At 37.6% G+C, this 26,835-nt stretch overlaps 1 protein-coding gene across 1 annotated transcript in view; it reads right to left on the bottom strand.

Annotated features, from left to right (window-relative positions):
* Positions 1–26,835, bottom strand: part of ABCB7 (ATP binding cassette subfamily B member 7) — a 135,946-nt gene that overhangs the window by 50,299 nt on the left and 58,812 nt on the right. Inside the window, exon 5 of the mRNA XM_030847195.3 lies at positions 135–267. Within this exon, the coding sequence (XP_030703055.1) occupies positions 135–267 (133 nt within the window). The remainder of the gene's footprint in view (positions 1–134; positions 268–26,835) is intronic.

Below are 26,835 nucleotides of genomic sequence, written 5' to 3'. Positions count from 1 at the left end.
AACAAAAAATCTCACATAAAACAAACATCCAAAATGCTAAGTTGTGTTTGTGGTGAAAAGGTCATATGCTCAAATATGATGAAACTCTCTTGAAGAAAGTCAACACCTGTAGACAGATTAAAGAACCAACATACAGCCAATGAGAACTGCCGTTGCCATGGTTGCAACTGTATTTGGTGCATCACTCAGGTTCAGCATGTTTCCCGACATCTGGTTGAGGCTGTCTACAGCATATTTAAACATGAAGGGAACCACAATATTCATAGCCTAAAAACAAAAGCAGCAATTATCAATCATATGCAAATTATGTATTCATAAAAGTACAAATATTTACCTTAAATTAGTATTTATGGGAATGTTTAGATATTAACCACTTACTAGTATTGGAATGATTTTCCCAGTTTATAAAGATAAAATCTTTGGCAGTGGGAGAGCTGTCATTTCAGGATTCCTAACTCACACTGACTGCCATGTTAATATTCATTTATAAGCTATGTGCATTAGTCAAATGCTCCTGCCTCCATGAAATCGCCCCTGATCATCCACTCAAAAATGCTTTCTCCATTATCTAAAATCCTACAGAGCTCATAACACTTACAGCAAACTGCCTTATACTGTAGTTATTTGTGTATATAAGTACAATGCTTTGTATATAGCAGGTATTCAATAAATATATGTAAAATTATTTATTCACCAAAATAATGGTAAAACTGAAATTATACAGCAAAAAAGGATCTCAAAAGCAGATAAATTACAAGTATCTGTAGCTGATTCACCATTCGGGGGAAAAAAACCCCAACACTGATAGATCTATTTGCCCCAGAAAAAAATCCCTTTGCTCCAACACCATACAAAAGAAAACCCAGGAGGTTGAGGAAGATGGCGGAAGACTAAGACGTGGAGATCACCTTCCTCCCCACAGATACATAAGAAATACATCTACACGTGGAACTGCTCCTATAAAACACCCACTGAACACTGGCAGAAGACCTCAGACCTCCCAAAAGGCAAGAAACTCCCCATGTACCTGGGTAGGGCAAAAGGAAAAAGAATAAACAGAGACAAAAGAATAGGGATGGGACCTGCACCAGCAGGAGGGAGGTGAGAAGGAGGAAATGTTTCCACACACTAGGAAGTCCCTTCACTGGTGGAGAGTGCAGGTGGCGGAGGGGGAAAGCTTTGGAACCACGGTGGAGAGCGCAGCAACAGGGGTGCGGAGGGCAAAGCGGAGAGATTCCCATACAGAGGATCGATGCCGACCAGCACTCACCAGCCCGAGAGGCTTGTCTGCTCACCCACCGGGGCAGGCGGGGGCTGAGAGCTGAGGCTCGGGCTTCGTTCAGAGCGCAGGGAGAGGACTGGTGGCGTGAACACAGCCTGAAGGGGTTAGTGCACCACGGCTAGCCGGGAGGGAGTCCGGGGGGAAAAGTCTGGACCTGCCCAAGAGGCAAGAGACTTTTTCTGCCCTCTTTGTTTCCTGGTGCGCGAGGAGAGGGGATTAAGAGCACTGCTTAAAGGAGCTCCAGAGACTGGCGCAAGCCGCGGCTTTCAGCGCAGACTCTAGAGACGGGCATGAGACGCTAAGGTTGTTGCTGCCACCACCAAGAAGCCTGTGTGCAGGCACAGGTCACTCTCCACACCTCCCCTCCCGGGAGCCTGTGCAGCCCGCCACTGCCAGGGTCCCGTGATCCAGGGACAACTTCCCTGGGAGAACACATGGTGCGCCTCAGGCTGGTGCAACGTCACGCTGGCCTCTGCCACCACAGGCTTGCCCCACATCCAAACCCCACCCTCCCCTAGGCCTGAGTGAGCCAGAGCCCCCGAATCAGCTGCTCCTTTAACCCCGTCCTGTCCGAGCAAAGAACAGACGCCCTCAGGCGACCTACACGCAGAGGTGGGGCCAAATCCAAAGGTGAAACCCAGGAGCTGTGCAAACAAAGAAGAGAAAGGGAAATCCTCCCAACAACCTCAGGAACAGCGGATTATTCCTCCACAATCAACTTGATGTACCCTGAATCTGCGGAATACCTGAATAGACAAGGAATCATCCCAAAATGAGGAGGTGGACTTTGGGAGCAAGATAGATTCTTTCTTTCCCTTTTCCGCTTTTTGTAAGTGTGTATGTGTATGCTTCTGTGTGAGATTTTGTCTGCATAGCTTTGCTTTCACCATTTGTCTTAGGGTTTGTCCGTCCATTATATTTTATTTTTTACTTAAAAAATCTTATTTTCCCTAATAATTATTTTTTATTTTAATTATTTTCTTTTATCTTACTTTATTTTATTTTATCCTCTTTCTATTTTTTCTCCCTTTTATTCTGAGCCGTGTGGATGAAAGGCTCTTGGTGCTCCAGTGAGGAGTCAGTGCTGTGCCTCTAAGGTGGGAGAGCCAACTTCAGGACACTGGTCAACAAGAGACCTCCCAGCTCCACGTAATATCAAATGGCGAAAATCTCCCAGAGATCTCCATCTCAATACCAAGACCCAGCTTCACTCAACGACCAGCAAGCTACAGTGCTGGACACCCTATGCCAAACAACTAGCAAAACAGGAACACAACCCCATCCATTAGCAGAGAGGCTGCCTAAAATCATAATAAGGGCACAGACACCCCAAAACACACCAACAGATGTGGACGTGCCGACCAGAAAGACAAGATCCAGCCTCATCCACCAGAACACAGGCACTAGTCCTCTCCACCAGGAAACCTACACAACCCACTGAACCAACCTTAGCCACTGGCGACAGACACCAAAAACAATAGGAACTATGAACATGCAGCCTGCAAAAAGGAGACCCCAAACACAGTAAGATAAGCAAAATGAGAAGACAGAAAAACACACAGCAGATGCAGAAGCAAGGTAAAAACCCACCAGATATAACAAATGAAGAGGAAATAGGCAGTCTACCTGAAAAAGAATTCTGAATAATGATAGTAGAGATGATCCAAAATCTTGGAAATAGAATACAGAAAATGCAAGAAACATTTAACAAGGACGTAGAAGAACTAAAAGGAAGCAAGCAACGATGAACAACACAATAAATGAAATTAAAAATACTCTAGAAGGGATCAATAGCAGAATAACTGAGGCAGAAGAACAGATAAGTGACCTGGAAGATAAAATAGTGGAAATAACTACTGCAGGGCAGAATAAAGAAAAAACAATGAAAAGAACTGAGGACAGTCTCAGAGACCTCTGGGACAACATTAAATGCACCAACATTCAAATTACAGTGGTCCCAGCAGAAGAAGAGCAAAAGAAAGGGACTGAGAAAATATTTGAAGAGATTATAGTTGAAAACTTCCCTATATGGGAAAGGAAATAGCTAATCAAGTCCAGGAAGCACAGAGAGCCCCATATAGGATAAATCCAAGGAGAAACATGCCAAGACACATATTTATCAAACTAACAAAAATTAAATACAAAGAAATCATATTAAAAGCAGCAAGGGAAAAACAACAAATAACACACAAGGGAATCCCCATAAGCTTAACAGCTGATCTTTCAGCAGAAACTCTGCAAGCCAGAAGGGACTGGCAGGACATATTTAAAGTGATGAAGGAGAAAAACCTACAACCAGGATTACTCTACCCAGCAAGGATCTCATTCAGATTTGATGGAGAAATTAAAACCTTTACAGCAGGCAAAAGCTGAGAGAGTTCACCACCACCGAACCAGCTTTAAAACAAATGCTCAAGGAATTTCTCTAGGCAAGAAACACAAGAGAAGGAAAAGACCTACAATAACAAACCTAAAACAGTTAAGAAAATGGGAATAGGAACATACATATCGATAATTAGCTTAAATGTAAATGGATTAAATGCTCCCACAAAAGACACAAACTGGCTGAATGGATACAGAAACAAGACACATACATATGATGTCTAAAAAAGACCCACTTCAGACCTAGGGACACATACAGACTGAAAGTGAGGGGATGGAGAAAGATATTCCATGCAAATGGAAATCAAAAGAAAGCTGGAGTAGCAATTCTCGTATCAGACAAAACAGACTTTAAAATAAAGACTATTACAAGAGACAAAGAAGGACACTACATAATGATCAAGGGATCGATCCAAGAAGAAGATATAACAATTGTAAATATTTATGCACCCAACACGGGAGCACCTAAGTACGTAAGGCAAATACTAACAGCCATAAAAGGGGAAATCGACAATAACGCAATCATAGTAGTGGACTTTAACACCCCACTTTCACCAATGGAGAGATCATCCAAAATGAAAATAAATAAGGAAACACAAGCATTTAATGATACATTAAACAATATGGACTTAATTGATATTTATAAGACATTCCATCCAAAAACAATAGAATACACATTTTTCTGAAGTGCTCATGAAACATTCTCCAGGATAGATCATATCTTGGGTCACAAACCAAGCCTTGGTAAATTTAAGAAAATTGAAATTGTATCAAGTACCTTTTCCGACCACAACATTATGAGACTAGATATGAATTACAGGAAAAGATCTGTAAAAAATACAAACACATGGAGGCTAAACAATACATTACTTAATAACCAAGAGATCACTGAAGTAATCAAAGTGGACATCAAAAAATACCTAGAAACAAATGACAATGAAACCACGACGACCCAAAATTTATGGGGTGCAGCAAAAGCAGTTCTAAGAGGGAAGTTTAGAGCAATACCATCCTACCTTAAGAAAAACGAAACATCTCAAATAAACAACCTAACCTTGCACCTAAAGCAATTAGAGAAAAAAGAACAAAACAACCCCAAAGTTAGCAGAAGCAAAGAAATCATAAAGATCAGATCAGAAATAAATGAAAAAGAAATGAAGGAAATGATAGCAAAGATTAATAAAACTAAAAGATGGTTCTTTGAGAAGATACACAAAGTTGATAAACCATTAGCCAGACTCATGAAGAAAAAAAGGGAGAAGACTCAAATCAACAGAATTAGAAATGAAAAAGGAGAAGTAACAACTGACACTGCAGAAATACAAAAGATCATGAGAGATTACTACAAGCAACTCTATGCCAATAAAATGGACAACCTGGAAGAAATGGACAAATTCTTAGAAATGCACAACCTGCCGAGACTGAACCAGGAAGAAAGAGAAAATATGAACAGACCAATTACAAGCACTGAAATTGAAACTGTGATTAAAAATCTTCCAACAAAGAAAGCCCAGGACCAGATGGCTTCACAGGTGAATTCTATCAAACATTTAGAGAAGAGCTAACATCTATTCTTCCCAAATCCTTCCAAAATATAGCAGAGGGAGGAACACTCCCAAACTCATTCTATGAGGCCACCATCACCCCGATACCCAAAGCAGCAAAGATGTCACAAGAAAAAGAAAACTACAGGTCAATATCACTGACGAACATAGATGCAAAAATCCTCAACAAAATACTAGGAAACAGAATCCAACAGCACATTAAAAGGATCATACACCATGATCAAATGAGGTTGATCCCAGGAATGCAAGGATTCTTCAATATATGCAAATTAGTCAATGTGATAAACCATATTAACAAACTGAAGGATAAAAACCATATGATAATCTCAATAGATGCAGAAGAAGCTTTTGATAAAATTCAACATCTGTTTATGATAAAAACCCTCCAGAAAGTAGGCATAGAGGGAACTTTCCCCAACATTAATATAGGCCAGATATGACAAACCCACAGCCAACATCCTCCTCAATGGTGAAAAACTGAAAGCATTTCCACTAAGATCAGGAACAAGACTAGGTTGCCCACTCTCACCACTATTATTTAACATAGTTTTGAAAGTTTTAGCCACAGCAATCAGACAAGAATAAGAAATAAAAGGGGGCTTCCCTGGTGGCGCAGTGGTTGGGAGTCCGCCTGCCGATGCAGGGGACACGGGTTCGTGCCCCGGTCTGGGAGGATCCCGCATGCCGTGGAGCGGCTAGGCCCGTGGGCCATGGCTGCTGGGCCTGCGCATCCGGAACCTGTGCTCCGCAATGGGAGAGGCCACGACGGTGAGAGGCCGCGTACCGCAAAAAAAAAAAAAAAAAAGAAAGAAAGAAAAGGAATCCAAATCGGAAAAGAAGAAGTAAAGCTGCCACTGTTTGCAGTACATGATACTATACATAGAGAATCCTAAAGATGCTACCAGAAAAATACTAGAGCTAATCAATGAATTCAGTAAAGTAGAAGGATACAAAATTCATGCACAGAAATCTCTGGCATTCATATACACTGATGATGAAAAATCTGAAAGTGAAATTAAGAAAACACTCCCATTGCAACAAAAAGAATAAAATATCTAGGAGTAAACCTACCTAAGGAGACAAAAGACCTGTATGCAGAAAATTATAAGACACTGATGAAAGAAATTAAAGATGATACAAATAGATGGAGAGATATACGATGTTCTTGGATTCGAAGAATCAATATTCTGAAAATGACTCTACTACCCAAAGCAATCTACATATTCAATGCAATCCCTATCAAACCACTGGCATTTTTCACAGAACTAGAACAAAAAATTTCACAATTTGTATGGAAACACAAAAGACCCCGAATAGCTAAAGCAATCTTGAGAACGAAAAATGGAGCTGGAGGAATCAGGCTCCCTGACTTCAGACTATACTACAAAGATACAGTAATCAAGACACTATGGTACTGGCACAAAAACAGAAATATAGATCAATGGAACAGGATAGAAAGCCCAGAGATAAACCCACACACATATGGGCACCTTATCTTTGATAAAGGAGGCAAGAATATACAGTGGAGAAAAGACAGCCTCTTCAATAAGTGGTGCTGGGAAAGTTGGACAGGTACATGTAAAAGTATGAAATTAGAACACTCCCTAATATCATACACAAAAATAAACTCAATATGGATTAAAGACCTAAATATAAGGCCAGATACTATCAAACTCTTAGAGGAAAACATAGGCAGAACACTCTATGATATAAATCACAGCAAGATCCTTTTTGACCCACCTCCTAGAGAAATGGAAATAAAAACAAAAATAAACAAATGGGACCTAATGAAACTTCAAAGCTTTTGCACAGCAAAGGAAACAATAAACAAGAGCAAAACACAACCCTCAGAACGGGAGAAAATAGTTGGAAATGAAACAACTGACAAAGGATTAATCTCCAAAATTTACAAGCAGCTCATGTAGCTCAATATCAAAAACACAAACAACCCAATCCAAAAATGGGCAGAAGACCTAAACAGATATTTCTCCAAAGAAGATATACAGATTGCCAAAAAACACCTGAAAGAATGCTCAACATCATTAATCATTAGAGAAATGCAAATCAAAACTGCAATGAGATATCATCTCACACTGGTCAGAATGGCCATCATCAAAAAATCTACAAACAATAAATGCTGGAGAGGGTTTGGAGAAAAGGGAACACTCTTGCACTGTTGGTAGGAATGTAAATTGATACAGCCACTATGGAGAACAGTATGGAGGTTCCTTAAAAAACTAAAAATATAACTACCACACGACCCAGCAATCCCATTACTGGGCATATACCCTGAGAAAGCCATAATTCTAAAAGTGGCATGTACCAAAATGTTCATTGCAGCTCTATTTACAATAGCCAGGACATGGAAGCAACCTAAGTGTCCATCATCAGATGATGGATAAGGAAGATGTGGCACATATATACAAATGGAATATTACTCAGCCATAAAAAGAAACGAAATTGAGATATTTGCAGTGAGGTGGATGGACCTGGAGTCTGTCATACAGAGTGAAGTAAGTCAGAAAGAGAAAAACAAATACCATATGCTAAAACATATATATGGAATCTAAGGGAAAAAGAAGTCATGAATTACTGAGGGGTAAGACAGGAATAAAGACACAGACCTACTAGAAATGGACTTGAGGATATGGGGAGGGGGAAGGGTAAGCTGTGACAAAGTGAGAGAGTGGCATGGACATATATACACTACCAAACGTAAAATAGATAGCTAGTGGGAAGCAGCCGCATAACACAGGGGAATCAGGTCCGTGGTTTGTGACCACCTGCGGGGTGGGATAGGGAGGGTGGGAGGGAACGAGACGCCAGAGGGAAGAGATATGGGAATATATGTATATGTATAACTGATTCACTGTGTTATAAAGAAGAAACTAACACACCATTGTAAAGCAATTATACTCCAATAAAGCATTATTAAGAAAAAAAACCTCAATGAATATCAAACTATCCTTTCAAATACCAACCTATTTCTCCATGAGAATACACAGAAAGAAAGAAAGAAAGAAAGAAAGAAAGAAAGAAAGAAAGAAAGAAAGAAAGAAAGACTATAATGCTTTCATATATTCAAGACAAGTTAGTCAATCACTCACATTTCACATTTTCTACAAAGTTATACTATTACAAACACCAAGCATCATTTAGGAATAGCAAGTTGGTAAGACTGGCAAAGCTTTCTTTGAAGAAATTAAATTCATATACATTAATATCATGTGAAAACAATTTTATAAGACTTAAAAAAATACTGAAATCCCAGCTGTCGTTAATATTCCACTATTATATCATTTATCTTTATTAAACAGAAAGAATTTATCATCAACAAGCCTAAGTTTAGCTACAACTGACAGGAGCTATGTAAACCTTACCAATCAAGATTGCAAAGTAAGGTATACAATTGTCTTAGCAACCAAGCAGGTACTCAAATATTCAATATCATTAAAATAGACAGCAAATGTTGGAATACTTTTAAAATGTAACACTATGGAAAAAATTGCTTAAAACTTTAAGATTTATAAGTTCCCAAATATAATCTAATAGAATAGCAGGTTTCAAGTAGTATAAATTTCTCAGTTTTGATTCCCATATGATCATATGTCCTCAGTCTTCCGCTTCTACTTGAAATGGTCTCCCTACCAATTTACCCCTCCACTTCTCTGTTCTTCAAAACCCACTTTGAATCTCATTCCCATCATGATGCCTTCTCTAAAACCTGCAGCACTTTTGGCACTTTCCATTTTCCAACCCCTCATTTTTATAGTTTAAACCACAGTATTTATAATTTTTATTATATATTTATCATTCACTTTGTCTTCAGGTGCATGAAGACACCTTCATGAGTGAAACCTTTTGCAGCAAACAAACATTTTGTGAACAGCTATATGAGTCAGATATGGTGCTAGGTACCTTTCACAAAGGTAAGAGCTGAATGAAATAAGTCTATGAAATGGGTATTATCCCTATAATTGAGAAAACTCAGGTTCTGTGAGGTTTAATGACTTGTTCAGTAAGCAGCAGAGCTAGGATTAAAATCCAGGTCTCTCCTGAAATTCAGAATTTTTTCCTGTATACCATAGCCACATCAGCAGTTTAATAAGGCAGGGACAACATTATTTTATTACTTTTGCAGCCTAAAATGGATACTCTCAAATGCAATGCTTAAACCAGTTACAGTTGAAAAGTATGGCATAAGTAATTTAAATAACTTTGAAGAGATTCCAGGTTCTCCATATAAGGCCAAATCCCCTCACTTGCATTCCAATACACTTTCTTGAGTGGGAGAAAAAGTGATAGTTATAGCTAGCACGCAATTCTCACAACACACAGCCCATTATATCTTTGCCACAGAGTGAGTCTGACTGAAACTCATGTATATCACCAGGAAAATTGTGCAATTTTTTTTTGAAAATGTGTTTGCATTTGGTCAAATTTGGGAGCATCCTTGTAAGTATGTAAAGAATGTGAATGTCATCTGCCTGTGTTTTCACTGGCAGGAAAAGGGCAGTTAGCATAGCACTAGGAACACAGCACTACCTGTAATGATAATTGTTGATTACTGTCAGTTTTCCCATAAAAGTAATTTTTTAAAGAAAAGGAAAAACACCAAAGAAATGGAAAGGATATACAGATGTTTTTATTAGTATATACATGTGGGTTCCATTGACGTTGTGATATTTTGGGGATGGGGGGGTGGCAAATATTGGTTTTCCCTAATATTCTGCTTTCAGCAGAACTAGACTTAAATCACCTCAGACAACTGTGAATTTTTAAAAACTTTTTATTTTGAAATAATTATAAGCTGACAGGAAGTTGCAGAAGTAGTACAGAGACTCATAACTTCACCCAGCATCTCCTAATGATGACATCTTATATAGCTGTAGTTCCATATCAAAAACAAAAATGTACATCGGCACATTACTGTTAACTAGGCTACAGAACTCATTCAGTTTTCATCATTTTTAAATGTGTATTAGTGTGTGTGTGTGGTTTTATGTGTCATCTCTGTGGTTCCATGCAATTTTATCCCATGTTCAGATCCATGTAACCATCACCACAATCAAGATACAGAACTATCCCCTCACCACAAAAGAACTTCCTTGTGCTACCTCTTTATATTCCTTCATCAAGGATGATGCATATATCAATAGCTCATCTCTTTTTATTGCTGAGTAGTATTCCATAGATGTAACAGAATTTATTCAACCACTCATCCCTGAAGGGTATTTTGGTTGTTTCTAGTTTGGGGCTATTATAAATGAAGATTTTATGAACATTTTCATAAAAGGTGACCATAAAAGGTGGTCATAAGTTTTCATTTCTCTGGGATAAATGCCCAAGAGTGTAATTGCTAAGTCATATGGTAAGTCTACACTGAACTTTTTAATAAACTGCTATACTCTTTCAGAGTGGCCATACCACTTTATAGTCCCACCAGTAAAGTATGAGTGATCCAGTTCCTCTGCATCCTCACCAACATTTGGTATCATCACTATTTTTTAAAATTTTGAAACTATTTTAATAATAGGTGTATAATGATATTTCATTGTGGTTTTAATTTGTGTTTCCATAACAGAAATGATGTTGAACATCTTTTCATGTGCTCTCTGATGAAATATCTGTTTGTGCCTTTTGTACATTTTACATTTGGATTGGTTTTTTGCTGTTGAGTTTTAGGAATTCTTTATAGATATTCTAGATATAGGCCTTTGTTGGTTATATGATTTGCAAATATTTTCTCCTAGTCCATCGCTTGTCTTTTATCTTCTGAGGTGCCTGAACTCCTACCCCACCTAGCAGTTGTAAGGAGTCCCTTTCCCTAGGAACAAATGGAGGCCAAGGTAAGAACCTGGACTTTCACCTGCACTTGCAGTAATGAGGCATCCCCACTGGAGCAGTGCCACAAGAGGCCTGCTAAACAGAAGATTTAAATAAGATCCAGAGTCTCATAACATAATACGCCAAATGTCCAGGTTTCAATCAAAAATCACTCATCATCCCAAGAATGACTAAGATATCAACTTGAATAAGAAAATACAATAAATAGACACAAACATTAGAACTATCTGACAAGAATTTCAGAGTAGCTATCATAAAAGTGCTTCAAGGAGCATTTATGAACATGCTTAAATCAACAAAAATAGAATGTCTCAGCAAATAAATAGAGGACATAAAAGAAGAAACAAATGAAAAATCTGAAACTGAAAAATATAGCTGAAGTTAAAAAAAAAACTTGAATGGATGGGATCCATGGCAGAATGGGGAGGACAAAGGAAAGAATCAGTAAACTTGAAGATAGAACAATAGAAAGTACTCAATATGAACAACAGAGAGAAAACAGACTTAAAAAAAAAAACAGTAAACAAGACTCAGGAACCTATGGGACCATAACAAAAGATCCAGTATTCCTCTTCAGAGTGCCAGAAGAATGGAAGTGTGAAACTGGAAAAAGTATTCAAAGAAATAAAAAAATCCTCTATTTTGGCAAAGACAAACCCAAGAATTCAAGGAGCTAAGCAACTCCAAATAGATATAAACTCAAAGAAATCCACATCAAGACACATCATGATTAAATTTCTGAAAGCTAAAGACAAAGAAAAAAATCTTAAAAGAGCTAGATACAAATAATATATTAAGTATAAGGGAAAAACAATTTGAAGACAGTAGATTTCCAGGGAAGCTAGCAGGAAGTGGCACAACATTTTTCAAGTGGTAAAAGAAAAGAACTGTTAACCTAGAATCCTATAACCAGCAAAATTAGCCTTCAGAAATGAAAGGAATATCAAGACATTCTCAGATTAAAGAAAACTAATAAGAATTAATCACCAGCAGACCTGCTCTAAAAGAACTGCTAAAGGAAATTCTTCATACACTTGGGAAATAGAAGCAGAATGAATCCTGGAATATTAGCAATGAAGGAAAAGCAACAGAAATAGTAAATATCTATGCAAATATAGTAGCATATTCTTCTCTTAAGTTCTTTAAAATATGTTTGATGGTTAAAAGCAAAATGTAGAACACTGACTGATGGGGTTTTCAATGTATGTATATGTAATACGTAAGATGACTTGTAAACATAAAGAGGGAAGGTAAAGGGACTTAGAGGGCAGGAAGGTTTTTACATTCTACTTGAAGTGATAAACTATTGATTCTACGTAGACTGTGAAAAGTTAAGTATGAATATTGTAATTCCTAGAGCAACTACTAAAAAATTATACAAAGAGATCGACCAAAAGGCACGATAAATTAAAATGGGATAGTAAAACCTGTTCAAATAATGCAAAAGATAGCAGGAAAAGTGAAACAATGCAACAAAATAAAGAGGCAACTAGCAGATAATAAAATGGTATACCAAACTCCAAATATATCAATAATTATCAATACAATTATCAATATATTATAATAAGCAATACAAATGAACAATTATTAATGTAACAATATACAAGCAATAAACAACTGGAAATCAAAATTTAAAAAAATTTACAACACCCCTCCCTCCCCACAAAAATAAATCCTTAAGTTAAATCTAACCCAGGGTTTCTCAACCTTCAGCACTACTGACATTTTGGTTTAGATAATTCTTTCTTATGGGAGGGGCTGTTCTGTGTACTTTAGGATGTTTAGTAGTGTCCCTAACCTCTACCGACCACAAGCTAGTAGCACTCCCCAGCCCCACACAATTGTGACCAATAAAAATGCCTCTAGTTACTGCCAAATGTCCCCTTAAAGGGCAAAATCCCCTCTGATTGGGAACCACTGATCTAATCAAAGATGTACAGTGTCTGAAAGCTACAAATGCATATGAAATAAATCACAGAAGATCTAAATAAATGGAGAGATATACTGTGTTCATCAACTACAAGAATCAACATAATAGGGACACCAATTCTCCCCAAACTGGTCTAGAGATTTAATAAAAATCCATCTAAAAATCCCATCTGGCTTCTTTGTAGCTACAGACAAGATTATTCTAAAACTCTATGGAAAAGCAAAGAAACTAGAATAGCCAAACAATTTTGGAAAAAGAAATTGGAAGAATCACACTACCTGTCTTTAAGACTTACTATAAAGCTACAATAATGAAGACAGTGTGGTGGTGATGAATGGAGAGACACATAGATCAATGAAACAGAGCAGAGTCCAGAAAAGGATGACATTCCACTAATCTATCTGAGAATCATGGCTCCCTAAACATCTCCATGTAGTAATATCCAGAACCTGTGAAGATGATACTTTACATGGCAAAACGGACTTTGCAGATGTGATTAAACTGAAGAATGTGAGCTGGGGAGAGTATCCTGGATTATCTGGGTGGGCTGAATATAATCAAAAGAGTCCTTATAAGAGGGAAGTAGGAGGGTCAAAGTAAAGAAAAAAGATACGACTACAGAAGCCAAAAGTCAAAATCAAGAAGATTGAAGATGCTGCTGGCTTTAAGATGGAGGAAGGGGCCTTGAGCCAAAAATGCAGGTGACTTCTAGAAAAAGCTGGAAAAGGCAAGGAAATTGATCCTCTCCCAAGAGCCTCTGGAGGCAGCACAGTCCTGCTAAATGCCTTTATTTTGATCCAGTGAAACCTAATTTTGGACGTCTGACCTTCAGAAATATAAGATAATAAATTTGTGTTGTCTAAGCTATTAAATTTATAAGTTGTTACAGCAGCAATAGGAAACAAAGAAAATTCAATGAGGAGAGGAGAGCCTTCATGTAGGAACAACTGGACAAAACAATGAACCTTCATTTAAACTGGATACAAGAATTAATACAAAATGGAGCATGGATCTAAATGTAAAAGGTAAAAAAAATAACTTTTAGAAGAAAACATAGGAGAAAATCTTGATGACCTTGAGTTAGGCAAATAGTTCTTAGACATAATAAAGCATAATCCATAAAGAAAAAAATGAACTGAAACATATCAAAATTTAAAACTTTTATTCTATATAAGACACTATTAAGGGAATTAAAAAACAAGCTACAAGGACTTCCCTGGTGGTCCAGTGGTTAAGAATTTGCCTTCCAATTCAGAGGAAGTGGGTTTGATCCCTGGTCAGGGAACTACTATCCCACATGTCGCGGAGCAACTAAGCCCACACGCCACAACTATTGAGCCTGCGTGCCACAAACTACAGAGCCCACGTGTTCTGGAGCCCATGTACCACAACTAGAAAGAAGCCCACGTGCTGCAACAAAGAGCCTGTGTGCTGCAACTAAGACCTGATGCAGCGCCTCCACCCCCCAAAAAAATGAGATAAAGAAAAACAAGCTACAGACTGGGAGAAAATATTTGCAAATTATATATCTGAGAAAGGTCTCGTACAGAATATATAAATAACTCACTAAACTCAACAGTAGAAACAACAGCCCAAATAAAAAATGGACAAAACACTTGAACAGAAACTTCACCAAAGTGGATGTATGGATGGCAACAAAGCACATGCAAAGTATATTAAAACCACAAGATACCACTATATGCCTGATGATACCAAGTGTAGTAAAAGAAATAAAGTAACTGAAACTCTCATATATTGGTGGTGGCAGACAAAAACAGCCACTTTGGAAAATAATTTGGCAGTTTCTTATAGAGTTAAAAATACACTTACCGTGACCCAGCAATTCCACTCCTAGGTATTTATCCTAGAGAAATGAAAACTCAGATTCACACAAAAACCTGTACTCGTGTGTTTATAGCAACTCTAGTTATAACTGTCAAAGGGTGGAAAGAAACCACATGTCCATACGTGGGTAAATGGATAAACAAACTCTAGTACATCCATACTATGGAATACTGCTCATTAATAAAAAAGAATAACTGATAGAGTCAATGACTTGGATGAATGACAAAGGCATTATGTTGAATTAGAGAAGCCAGCTCAAAAGTTTATATATGATATGACTCCATTTATATGGTATTCTCAAAATGACAAAGCTATAGTGATAGAGGACAAATGAATGATACCTAGCAGTTAGGGGCTTGGAGAGGGTATATCTACAAATGGGTTACGCAAAGGAGATTTCTGGGGCAATAGCACTTTTCTGTGTCATCCTGACTGTGACAGTAATTTTACAAATATACACATGTGTTAAAAATTATAGAACTGTACATCAAAAAAGTACATTTTATTGCATGTATATTAAAAATAAAGCCCGTATCACAGGTCTCATCCCATCTACCTCCCCTAGTGGCTGGAAATGTCTAAAAATAAAGTTTGATGATAGTGTATTTCAATAAAAAGTGACTCAATATGAAGTTTCGTACCCCCTTTCCTTTCTGAATTGAGAAACTGGTTATTTTTACTAGATTATAACCATGTGACAAATGGTATGTTTCATCTATAACTGCATTGTACCCATTAATTTAAGTACAAAAGAAATAAAGGGACTTATTCTCACAAAACCTTTTTCTTCCACAGATGAAAAAGTTTAAATCACATATATAAATAATCTGCTAAACTCTTTAATTTTCACAGAAACTGGTATATCATTAGGAAATTGAATTCATTTAATTTTAACAGGCAAATGTACAATTTGGGACACTGATTGAAGAACAGAGTTAAGGAAAAAGTAAAATCACCATAAAGAACAGTCAAAAGTATGCTGTATCTATATGATGCCAAAACATGGTCAGTGTGCTGAGGGTCTCAAATTCCGGATTTTAAAATGACTTTTCCCTTCCTGGTCATAAAAGTATTATCTATCTCATCTGAGGAACCCAATTCTTTCAGAACTTTTAATACCTAAATTTCTCAATAATTAATCTCTTTTACAGCAGCCTCTGATAATTAAGGGCTCTGTAACTAGTGCTGCTCAGAAGGGTCTAATATATGTGAAGAGGTAAAAGGGAATTTTGTTTCTTTGTTTAATTACCTCTCTGGTCCCTAAAAGATCAGAAGGAGAGAAAGAAAGAACAAGAGCACTAAAGGGAGATCTGATTAGCAAGGCAAAACAAGGAGAATAGAAAACTGGATAAAGTACTTATACAATTGGTAAAGACCATCTCTTACAGAAAACAGAGATAGAGGGAACATTTCCTAACTCATTCTATGAGCCCAGCATTACCTTAGTACCAAAGCCAGATAAAGACACCACAAGAAAGGAAAACTATAGACCACTATCTCTCATGAACAGACCAAAAATTCTCACCAAAATATTAGCAAATCAAATCTAATAATGTATAAAAATAATTATACAATATGACAAAGTGGAATTTATTCCAGGTATGCATGGCTGGTCCAACATTGAAAAACCAATTAATGTAATTGATCACATCAACAGGCTAAAGAAAAAATAGGATATTTTATCAATAGATGCAAAAAAAGCACCTGAAAAATCCAACATCTATTCGTTATAAAAAAAAAAACTGTAAGCAAACTAGGAATAGAGGGGAACTCCCTCAACTTGATTAAAACATCTACAAGAAAACCTATAGCTAACAACATACTTAATGATGAGAAATTAGATGCTTTTACCCCTAAGACTGGGAACAAGGCAAGGACACCCTATCTTACTGCTCCTGTTCAACATGGTACTGGAAGTCCTTAGCTAATGCAATAAGACAAGAAAAGGAAATAAAAGGTATACATGTTGGGAAGGAAGAAATAAAACCATCTTTGCAGATATGATTATCCATGTAGAAAATCCAAAAGAATCAATAATAAAAAACCTCCTGAAACTAATAAGCAACTCTAGCAAGGCTGCATGTTACATGGTTGCAAGGTACATAGCTAATATACAAAAGTCAATCACTTTCCCATATACCTCCAATGAACAATATGCAATTTGAAATTAAACATATAACACCATTGAAATTAGTACCAAAAATTATATATACATATAACAAAACATGTACAAGGTCTACATGAGGAAAACTATAGAACTTTGATAAAAGAAATCAAAGAACTAAATGAACAGAGAGATAGTCCATGTTCATGGATAGGATGACTTAATATTGTCAAGATGTCAAACTTGATCTATATATTCAATTCAGTCCCAATCAAAATCCCAGCTAGTAATTTGGTAGATAGGGGCAAAGTGATTCTAAATTTTATATAGAAAAACAAAAGATCCAGAATATCCAGCACAATATTGAAGACAAAAACAATGTTGACGGGCTGATACTATTTGACATCAAGACTTACCATAAAGTTAATCAAAACACTGTGGTATTGGGAAAAGAATGGACAAATAGATCCATGGAATAGAACAGAGAGTCCAGAAATATACAAATACACACAAATATAGTTAACTGATCTTTGACAAAGGAGCAAAGGCAGCCCAGTGGGGAAAGGATAGTCTTTTCAAAAAATGGTGCTGAAATAACTGAATGTGAGAGAGAGAGAGAGAGAGAGAGAAAGAAAGAAAGAGAGAGAGAGGAGAGGGAGGGAGGGAGGAAGGAAGGGAAGAAAAGAAAAGAAGAAAGAATCTAGACAGTGACCTTACTTACACCTTCTGCAAAAATTAACTCCAAATTGATTACAGACCTAAATGTAAAGCAAAAAACTATAAAACTTCTAGAAGATAACATAAAGGAAAATCTAGGTGACCTTTGGTTTGCCAGTGACATGAGATAACAACATTAAAGGCACAATCCATGAACACTGATAAGTTGGACTTCATTAAAATTTATAACTTCTGTTCTGTGAAAGACACTGTAAAGAGAAGGAAAATACAAGCCACAGATCGAGTAAAAATATCTGTAAAACATCTATCTGATAAAGAACTGGTATTCAAAATATGCAGAGAACTCTTAAAATTCAACAATCCAAATAAAAAATCAGCAAAAGACCTGACAGACATTTCACCAAGAAGGATATACAGATGCCAATAAGCATATGAAAAGATGCAAAATGCCATGTGTCACTAGGCAATTTCAAATCAGAAGAAAAATGAGATACCATTATGCACCTATTAAAATGGTTGACAAGGATATGGAAGAACAGAAACTTCATTGCTAGTGGGAATGCAGAATGGTACAGCCACTTTGGAAGACAGTATGGCAGTTTCTCACAAAATTAAACATAATCTTACTATACAATCTAGCAATTGCAATCCTTGGTAACTATCCAAATGAACTGAAAACTTATGTCACACAAAATCCTGTACACAAATGTTTATTGCAGCTTTGTTTATAACTGCCAAAATTTAGAAGCAACCAAGATATCTTTCAAAGAGAGAGTGGATAAACACACTATGGTACCTCCATATAGTGAAATATTTTTCAGCAATAAAAAGAAATGAACTATTAAATAAAAAGAAAGACACAAATGACCCAGAAATGCATATTCCTAAGTAAAAGAAACCAGTCTGAAAGGGCTACATACTATATGATTCCAACTGTATGACATTCTGGAGAAGGTAAAACTACAGAGACAGCAAAATGATCAGTGGTTATCAGGGATGCAAGAGGATCGAGAGAGAGATAAATAGGTGGAATGCCTCAGATTTTCAGGGCAGTAAAACTATTCTGTATGATACTTTAGTGGTGGTATCTCACATTATGCATTTCCCCAAAACCATATAACTAAAACAAAGAATGGAATCCTAATGTACACTATGAACTTAGTTAATAAGAATAATGTATTTTTTTATAATTGGTTCATCAATTGTAAAAAATGTACTACACTAATGCAAGATGTTAGTAATAGAAGAAATTTAGTGAGGGGGCTTTTGGGAGGAGGGAACTCTCTATACTTACAGCTCAATTTTTCTGTAAGCCTAAAAATTCTCTAAAATATAAAGTCTTTTAATTAAAGAAATACTCCAGGGTATAAATCACACTTCTCAACTTAAGTAAAGGCTTCAGGTAGCATTGTTAGCATTGTTTTACTTTTAAAAATGTTTTTCAGAAAATTTTAAAGTATCAAAGTTAAGCAAAAAGTGCATTAATCTTTTGAAGACTGTAGTTACTGGAAAACTCTAGCTCCTCCATGAAGCCTTCCCTAAATGCCTAATTCTTGGAACTCCCCTATAGCTTCATTTGTGACTCCCTTTGGGTGTTTATGTTGTATATATTTTATCATTATTTGTATATTCTTCTCCTTCAGTACACAGCAACTCCAGGAGGGCAAGGCCCACATTTTATTCATTTTTGTATTCCCAGCTGCCTAAGCACAGTACCTTATACCTAATAGTCAACAAGTGTTTATTTAGTACATATTACTATGGTCTGAATGTTTGTTTCCCCCTACCAAATTCATATGTTGAATTCTAACCCCCAGGATGATGGTATTTGGAGGCAGGGCCTTTAGGAGGTGAGTAGGTCATGAGGGCAGAACCCTCATGAATGAGATTAGTGCCCTTAGAAGAGTGCCCAGAGACCCTTCTTGCCCTTTACATCATATGAGGTTACAAAAAAAGACAGCGATCTATGAACCACCCAGTTTATGGCATTTTGTTATAGCAGCCCAGATGGACTGACACATATATTATCCATTACTCTATATAATAGATGCATTCTTGAAGAAATGAGGTATTGATAATATTTTTATAAATCACACTCTCCCCTGAAATTATTTTATAATTTTAAAATAGCTTATTTTCATTTCTAACAGATTAGTGAGAATATCTTTTTGTACTTGATATTTAATTTTTTGTGACCCCAATTTCTCTGTCAACTAAGTGGTTTCCAAGATGGTAGTGGTTAGAGAATATGAGTAAACTTTTTTACAATATTAAAACATTTATAAAATCAGATGATTTCAATAAATGTGTTTTATATTTTCCTTAAATCCTTATATTACATATTAAGTGTAACATACTAATAAAAAGACTGAAATTTTTAAAATCCTTAGAAGAGATTAATGATGATGTGATACTCCTATGATGTATGTGGATGATAAGAAAAGGTACTGCATAAAATTCGTAGGGATTTAAGGAATGAAGGCAAAGAGTATTCTCTCTGTCTCTATCTCTGTGTCTCTTGTGGCAATAGAACCACTAAACTATACCTCACACAGAATTCTACAGTACTAAAAGAGAATTGCTGTAACTTGGATAGAAGAAATACCAATCCATCCTCTTGGCCTCCTCTGGGCTGCAAAACATCTCTACATAATACAGTTTATCTTAAAAATCTTTGTTGGAGGCAATGACAGCATTAAGAATCTCAGAATCAAAAGAGCATTAAAAAGCAAATAAGCAAGCAGATGGTATGCTGTGGTCCCATATGTTAACCATGAAAGCCTCCCTTTTCCTTCTACTCACTAAACATTTCTCTCTTTCTGTCTTCCTTATCCTTCATGGATGCCTTAGGCCTTGTTATGAAACCACCACACACTGCTCAGATGGCTGGGTGGTATTCAATTAGAGCTGAAAAGGTTCCTGAACCCTGCCCTAAAATTCCAAGAAGTATGTGGAGGAGGTAGGGAAGATCTGAGTATAAAGGGGCATAGATTGGTCCAAAGTGCTTATATGCCAAAGCATGTAATCAGGTTGAGGAAAAAAATGGGAAGCCAAGGAATGAAAGGACTAACAATGCACCTAATGCACACAAATGATAAATCACACCTGCAGTACTACTCAAAAATAAATAAGGGACTCGCAATTCATGATGGCTAAGGAGTAAGACGTGATCACCTTCCTCCCAACAGATACATCAAAAATACATCTACATGTGGAACAACTCCTACAAAACACCTCCTGAATGCTGGCAGAAGACCTCAAACTTCCCAAAAGGCAAGAAATTCCCCCAGGTACCTGGGTAGGGCAAAAGAAAAGAGAAAAAACAGAGACAAAAGAATAGGGACAGGACCTGCACGTCTGGGAGGGAGCTGTGCAGGAGGAAAGGTTTCCACACACTAGGAAGCCCCTTCACTAGCAGAGACGGGGGTGGCAGGGTGGAAGCTTCAGAGCCACAAAGGAGAGTGCAGCAACAGGGGTGCAGGGGGCAAAGCAGAGAGACTCCCGCACAGAGGATGGGTGCTGACCAGCACTCACCAGCCTGAGAGGCCTGTCTGCTCAGCTGCCGGGGCGGGCAGGGGCTGGGAGCTAAGGCTTCAGCGTTCAAGCTCAGATCCCAGGGAGAGGACTTGGGTTGGCTGCGTGAACACAGCCTGAACGGGGGTAGTATGCCACAGCTAGCCAGTAGGGAGTCCGGAAAAAAGTCTGGACCTGCCTAAGAGGCAAGAGACAATTGTTTCAGGGTGCGTGAGGAGGGGGTATTCAGAGCAATGCCTAAACGAGCTCCAGAGATGGGTGCGAGCCACGGATATCAGCGCGGACACCAGAGGCAGGCATGAAACACTAAGGCTGCTGCTGCAGCCACCAAGAAGCCTGTGTGCCAGCACAGGTCACTATCCACACCACCCCTCCCGGGAGCTTCTGCAGCCCACCACTGCCAGGGTCCCGTGATCCAGGAACAACTTCCCCGGGAGAATGCACAGCGCGCCTCAGGCTGGTGCAACATCACACTGGCCTCTGCTGCCGCAGACTCACCCCTCATTGCATACCACTCCCTCCCGCCATCATGAGTGAGCCACAGCCCCCAAATATGCTGCTACTTTAACCCCGTCCTGTCTGGGCGGGAAACAGATGCCCTCAGGTGACCTACATGCAGAAGTAGGGCCAATTCCAAAGTGTAGCCCCAGGAGCTGTGCTAACAAAGAAGAGAAATGGAAATTTCTCCGAGAAGCCTCAGAAGCAGGAGATTAAATCTCCACAATCAACTTGATGTACCCTGCATCTGTGGAACACCTGAATAGACAACGAATCTTCCCAAAATTAAGGCGGTGGACTTCAGAGTAACTGCAGACTTGGGGTTTGCTTTCTGCATCTGTTTCTGGTTTTATGTTTATTTTAGTTTAGTATTTAGAGCTTATTATTATTGGTAGATTTGTTTATTGATTTGCTTGCTCTCTTCCCTTTTTTGTTAAACGTATATATGTATTTTTCCTTTTTCTCTTTTTGTGAGTGTGTATGTGTATGCTTCTTTATGTGATTTTGTCTGAATAGCTTTGCTTTTACAATCTGTCCTAGGGTTCTGTCTGTCCATTTTTTTTTCTATAGTTTTTAGCACTTGTTAACATTGGTGGATTTGTTTTTTGGTTTGGTTTCTCTCTTTTTTCTTTCTGTTTTTATAGCACTTTTTTATTTTTAATAATTTTTTAAAATTTTAATAACTCTATTATTTCCCTCCTTCCTTCCTCCCTCGCTCCCTGCCTCCCTCCCTCCCTTCCTTCCTTTCCCTTTTTTTCTCAGCCGTGTGGCTGACAGGGTCTTGGTGCTCCAGCCGGGTGTCACGCCTGACCCTCTGAGGTGGGAGAGCCGACTTCAGGACACTGATCCATGAGAGACTTCCCGGCTGCACGAATTATCAAATGGTGAAAGATCTCCCAGAGATCTCCATCTCAATGCTAACACCCAGCTCCACTCAAAGACCAGCAAGGACCAGTGCTGGACACATTATGCAAAACAACTACCAAGACAGGAACACAAACCCACCCATCAGGAGAGAGGCTGTGTAAAATCATAGTAAATTCACAGACACCCCAAACCACACGACCAGATGCAACCTGCCCACAAGGAAGACAATATCCAGCTGCATCCACCAGAACACAGGCACCAGTCCCCTCCAGCAGGAAGCCTACACAACCCACTGAACCAAACTTACCCACTGGGGGCAGACACCAAAAACAACGGGAACTAAAAATCTACAGCCTGCGAAAAGGAGACCCCAAACACAGTAAGTTAAGCAAAATGAGAAGACTAACAAACACACAGCAGATGAAGGAGCAAGGTAAAAATCCACCAGACCAAACAAAAGAAGAGGAAATAGACAGTCTACATGAAAAAGATTTCAGAGCAATGATAGTAAAGATGATCCAAAATCCTGAAAATACAAGGCAGAAACTACAAGAAACGTTTAACAAGGTCCTAGAAGAACTAAAGAGCAAACAAACAATGATGAACATCACAATAAATGAAATAAAAAATTCTCTAGAAGGAATCAATAGCAGAAAAACTGAGGCAGAAGAATGGATAAGTGACCTGGAAGATAAAATAGTGGAAATAACTACTGCAGAGCAGAATAAAGAAAAAAGAATGAAAAGAATTGAAGACACTCTCAGAGACCTCTGGAACAAGATCAAACGCACCAACATTCGAATTATAGGGGTACCAGAAGAAGAAGAGAAAAAAAAGGGACTGAGAAAATATTTGAAGAGATTATAGTTGAAAACATCCCTAATACGGGAAAGGAAACAGTCAATGAAGTCCAGGAAGTACAGAGAGTCTCATACAGGAAAAAATCAAGGAGAAACATGCTAAGACACATATATTAATCCAACTATCAAAAATTAAATACAAGAAAAAAATATTAAAAGCACCAAGGGAAAAGCAACAAACACAAGGGAACCTCCAATAAGGTTAACAGCTGACTTTTCAGCAGAAACTCTGTAAGCAAGAAGGGAGTGGCAGGACACATTTTAAGTGATGAAAGGGAAAAACCTACAACCAAGATTACTCTACCCAGCAAGGATCTCATTCAGATTCGACGGAGAAATTAAAACCTTTACAGACAAGCAAAAGCTAAGAGAATTTAGCACCACCAAACCAGCTTTACAACAAATGCTAAGAGAACTTCTCTAGGCAGGAAACACAACAGAAGGAAAAGACCTACAATAACAAACTCAGAACAATTAAGAAAATGGTAATAGAAACATACATATTGATAACAACCTTAGAAGTAAATGGATTAAATGCTCCAACCAAAAGATATACACTGGTTGAATGGATACAAAAACAATTCCTGTATACATGCTGTGTACAAGAGACCCACTTCAGACCTAGGGACACATACAGACTGAAAGGGAGGGGATGAAAAAAGATATTCCATGCAAATGAAAATCAAAAGAAAGCTGGAGTAGCAATTCTCATATCAGACAATATAGGACTTTAAAATAAAGATTATTACAAGAGACAAAGAAGGACACTACATAACGATCAAGGGTTTGAGCCAGGAAGAAGATATAACAATTGTAAATGTCTATGCACCCAACATAAGAGCACCTCAATACATAAGGCAAATGTTAACAGCCATAAAAGGGGAAATCGACAGTAACACAATCATAGTAGGGGACTTTAACACCCCACTTTCACCAATGGACAGACCATCCAAAATGAAAATCAATAAGGAAACACAAGCTTTAAATGATACATTAAACAAGATGGACTTAACTGATATTTACAGGACATTCCATCCAAAAACAGCGGAATACACTTTCTTCTTAAGTGCTCATGGAACATTGTCCAGGATAGATCATATCTTGGGTCACATATCAAGTCTTGGTAAATTTAAGAAAACTGAAATTGTATTGAGCATCTTTCTGACCACAACAATATGGAACTAGATATCAATTACAGGGAAAAGTCTGTAAAAAATACAAACACATGGAGGCTAAACAATACACAACTAAATAACCAAGAGATCACTGAAGAAATCAAACAGGAAATCAAAAAATACCTAGAAACAAATGATAATGAAAACATGATGACGCAAAACCTATGGGATGCAGCAAAAGCAGCTCTAAGAGGGAAGTTTATAGCAACACAATCCTACCTCAAGAAATAAGAAACATCTCAAATAAACAACCTAACCTTACACCTAAAGCAATCAGAGAAAGAAGAACAAAATAACCCCAAAGTCAGCAGAAGGAAAGAAATCATAAAGATTAGATCAGAAATAAATGAAAAAGAAATGAAGAAAACGAAAGCAAAGATCAATAAAACTAAAAGCTGGTTCTTTGAGAAGATAAGCAAAACTGATAAACCATTAGCCAGACTCATCAAGAAAAAAAGGGAGAAGACTCAAATCACTTGAATTAGAAATGAAAAAGGAGAAGTAACAACTGACACTGCAGAAATACAAAGGATCATGAGAGATTACTACAAGCAACTCTATGCCAATAAAATGGACAGCCTGGAAGAAATGGACAAATTCTTAGAAAAGCACAACCTTCTGAGACTGAACCAGGAAGAAAGAGAAAATATGAACAGACCAATTACAAGCACTGAAATTGAAACTGTGATTAAAAATCTTCCAACAAAGAAAGCCCAGGACCAGATGGCTTCACAGGTGAATTCTATCAAACATTTAGAGAAGAGCTAACATCTATTCTTCCCAAATCCTTCCAAAATATAGCAGAGGGAGGAACACTCCCAAACTCATTCTATGAGGCCACCATCACCCCGATACCCAAAGCAGCAAAGATGTCACAAGAAAAAGAAAACTACAGGTCAATATCACTGACGAACATAGATGCAAAAATCCTCAACAAAATACTAGGAAACAGAATCCAACAGCACATTAAAAGGATCATACACCATGATCAAGTGAGGTTGATCCCAGGAATGCAAGGATTCTTCAATATATGCAAATTAGTCAATGTGATAAACCATATTAACAAACTGAAGGATAAAAACCATATGATAATCTCAATAGATGCAGAAAAAGCTTTTGATAAAATTCAACATCTGTTTATGATAAAAACATGCCAGAAAGTAGGCATAGAGGGAACTTATCTCAACATAATAAGGGCCATATATGACAAACCCACAGCTAGCATTGTTCTCAACGGTGAAAAACTGAAACCATTTCCACTAAGATCAGGAACGAAACAAGGTTGCCCATTCTCACCACTATTATTCAACATAGTTTTGGAAGCCTTAGCCACAGCAATCAGACAAGAAAAAGAAATAAAAGGAAGCCAAATCGGAAAAGAAGTAGTAAAACTGTCACTGTTTGTAGATGACATGATACTGTACATAGAGAATGCTAAAGATGCTACCAGAAAACTACTAGAGCTAATCAATGAATTTGGTAAAGTAGCAGGATACAAAGTTAATGCACAGAAATCTCTTGTATTCCTATACAATAATGATGAAAAATCTGAAAGAGAAATTAAGGAAACACTCCCATTTACCGGTGCAACAAAAAGAATAAAATACCTAGGAATAAACCTACCCAAGGAGACAAAAGACCTGTATGCAGAAAACTATAAGACACTGAGAAAGAAATTAAAGATGATACAAATAGATGGAGAGATACACCATGTTCTTGATTGGAAGAAGCAACACTGTGGAAATGAATATACTACACAAAGCAATCTACAGATTCAAAGCAATACCTATCAAACTACCAATGGCAGGTTTTACAGACCTAGAACAAAAAATTTCACAATTTGTATAGAAACACAAAAGACCCTGAATAGCCAAAGCAATCTTGAGAAAGATAAACGGAGCTGGAGGAATCAGGCTCCCTGTCTTCAGACTATACTATAAAGCTACAGTAATCAAGGCAGTATGGTACTGGAACAAAAACAGAAATACAAATCAATGGAACAGGATAGAAAGGCCAAAGATAAACCCATGCACATATGGTCCCCTTATCTTTGAGAAAGGAGACAAGAATATACAATGGAGAAAAGACAGCCTCTTTGATAAGTGGTGCTGGGAAAATTGCACAGCTACATGTAAAGGAATGAAAATAGAACACTCCCTAACACCATACACAAAAATAAACTCAAAATGGATTAACGACCTAAATGTAAGGCCAGACACTATCAAACTCTTAGAGAAAAACACAGGCAGAACACTCTATGACATAAAT

Source organism: Globicephala melas, chromosome X, assembly GCF_963455315.2.
Source record: "Globicephala melas chromosome X, mGloMel1.2, whole genome shotgun sequence".
Lineage (NCBI taxonomy): Eukaryota > Metazoa > Chordata > Mammalia > Artiodactyla > Delphinidae > Globicephala > Globicephala melas.
This window is presented reverse-complemented; position numbering and strand designations above follow the sequence as displayed.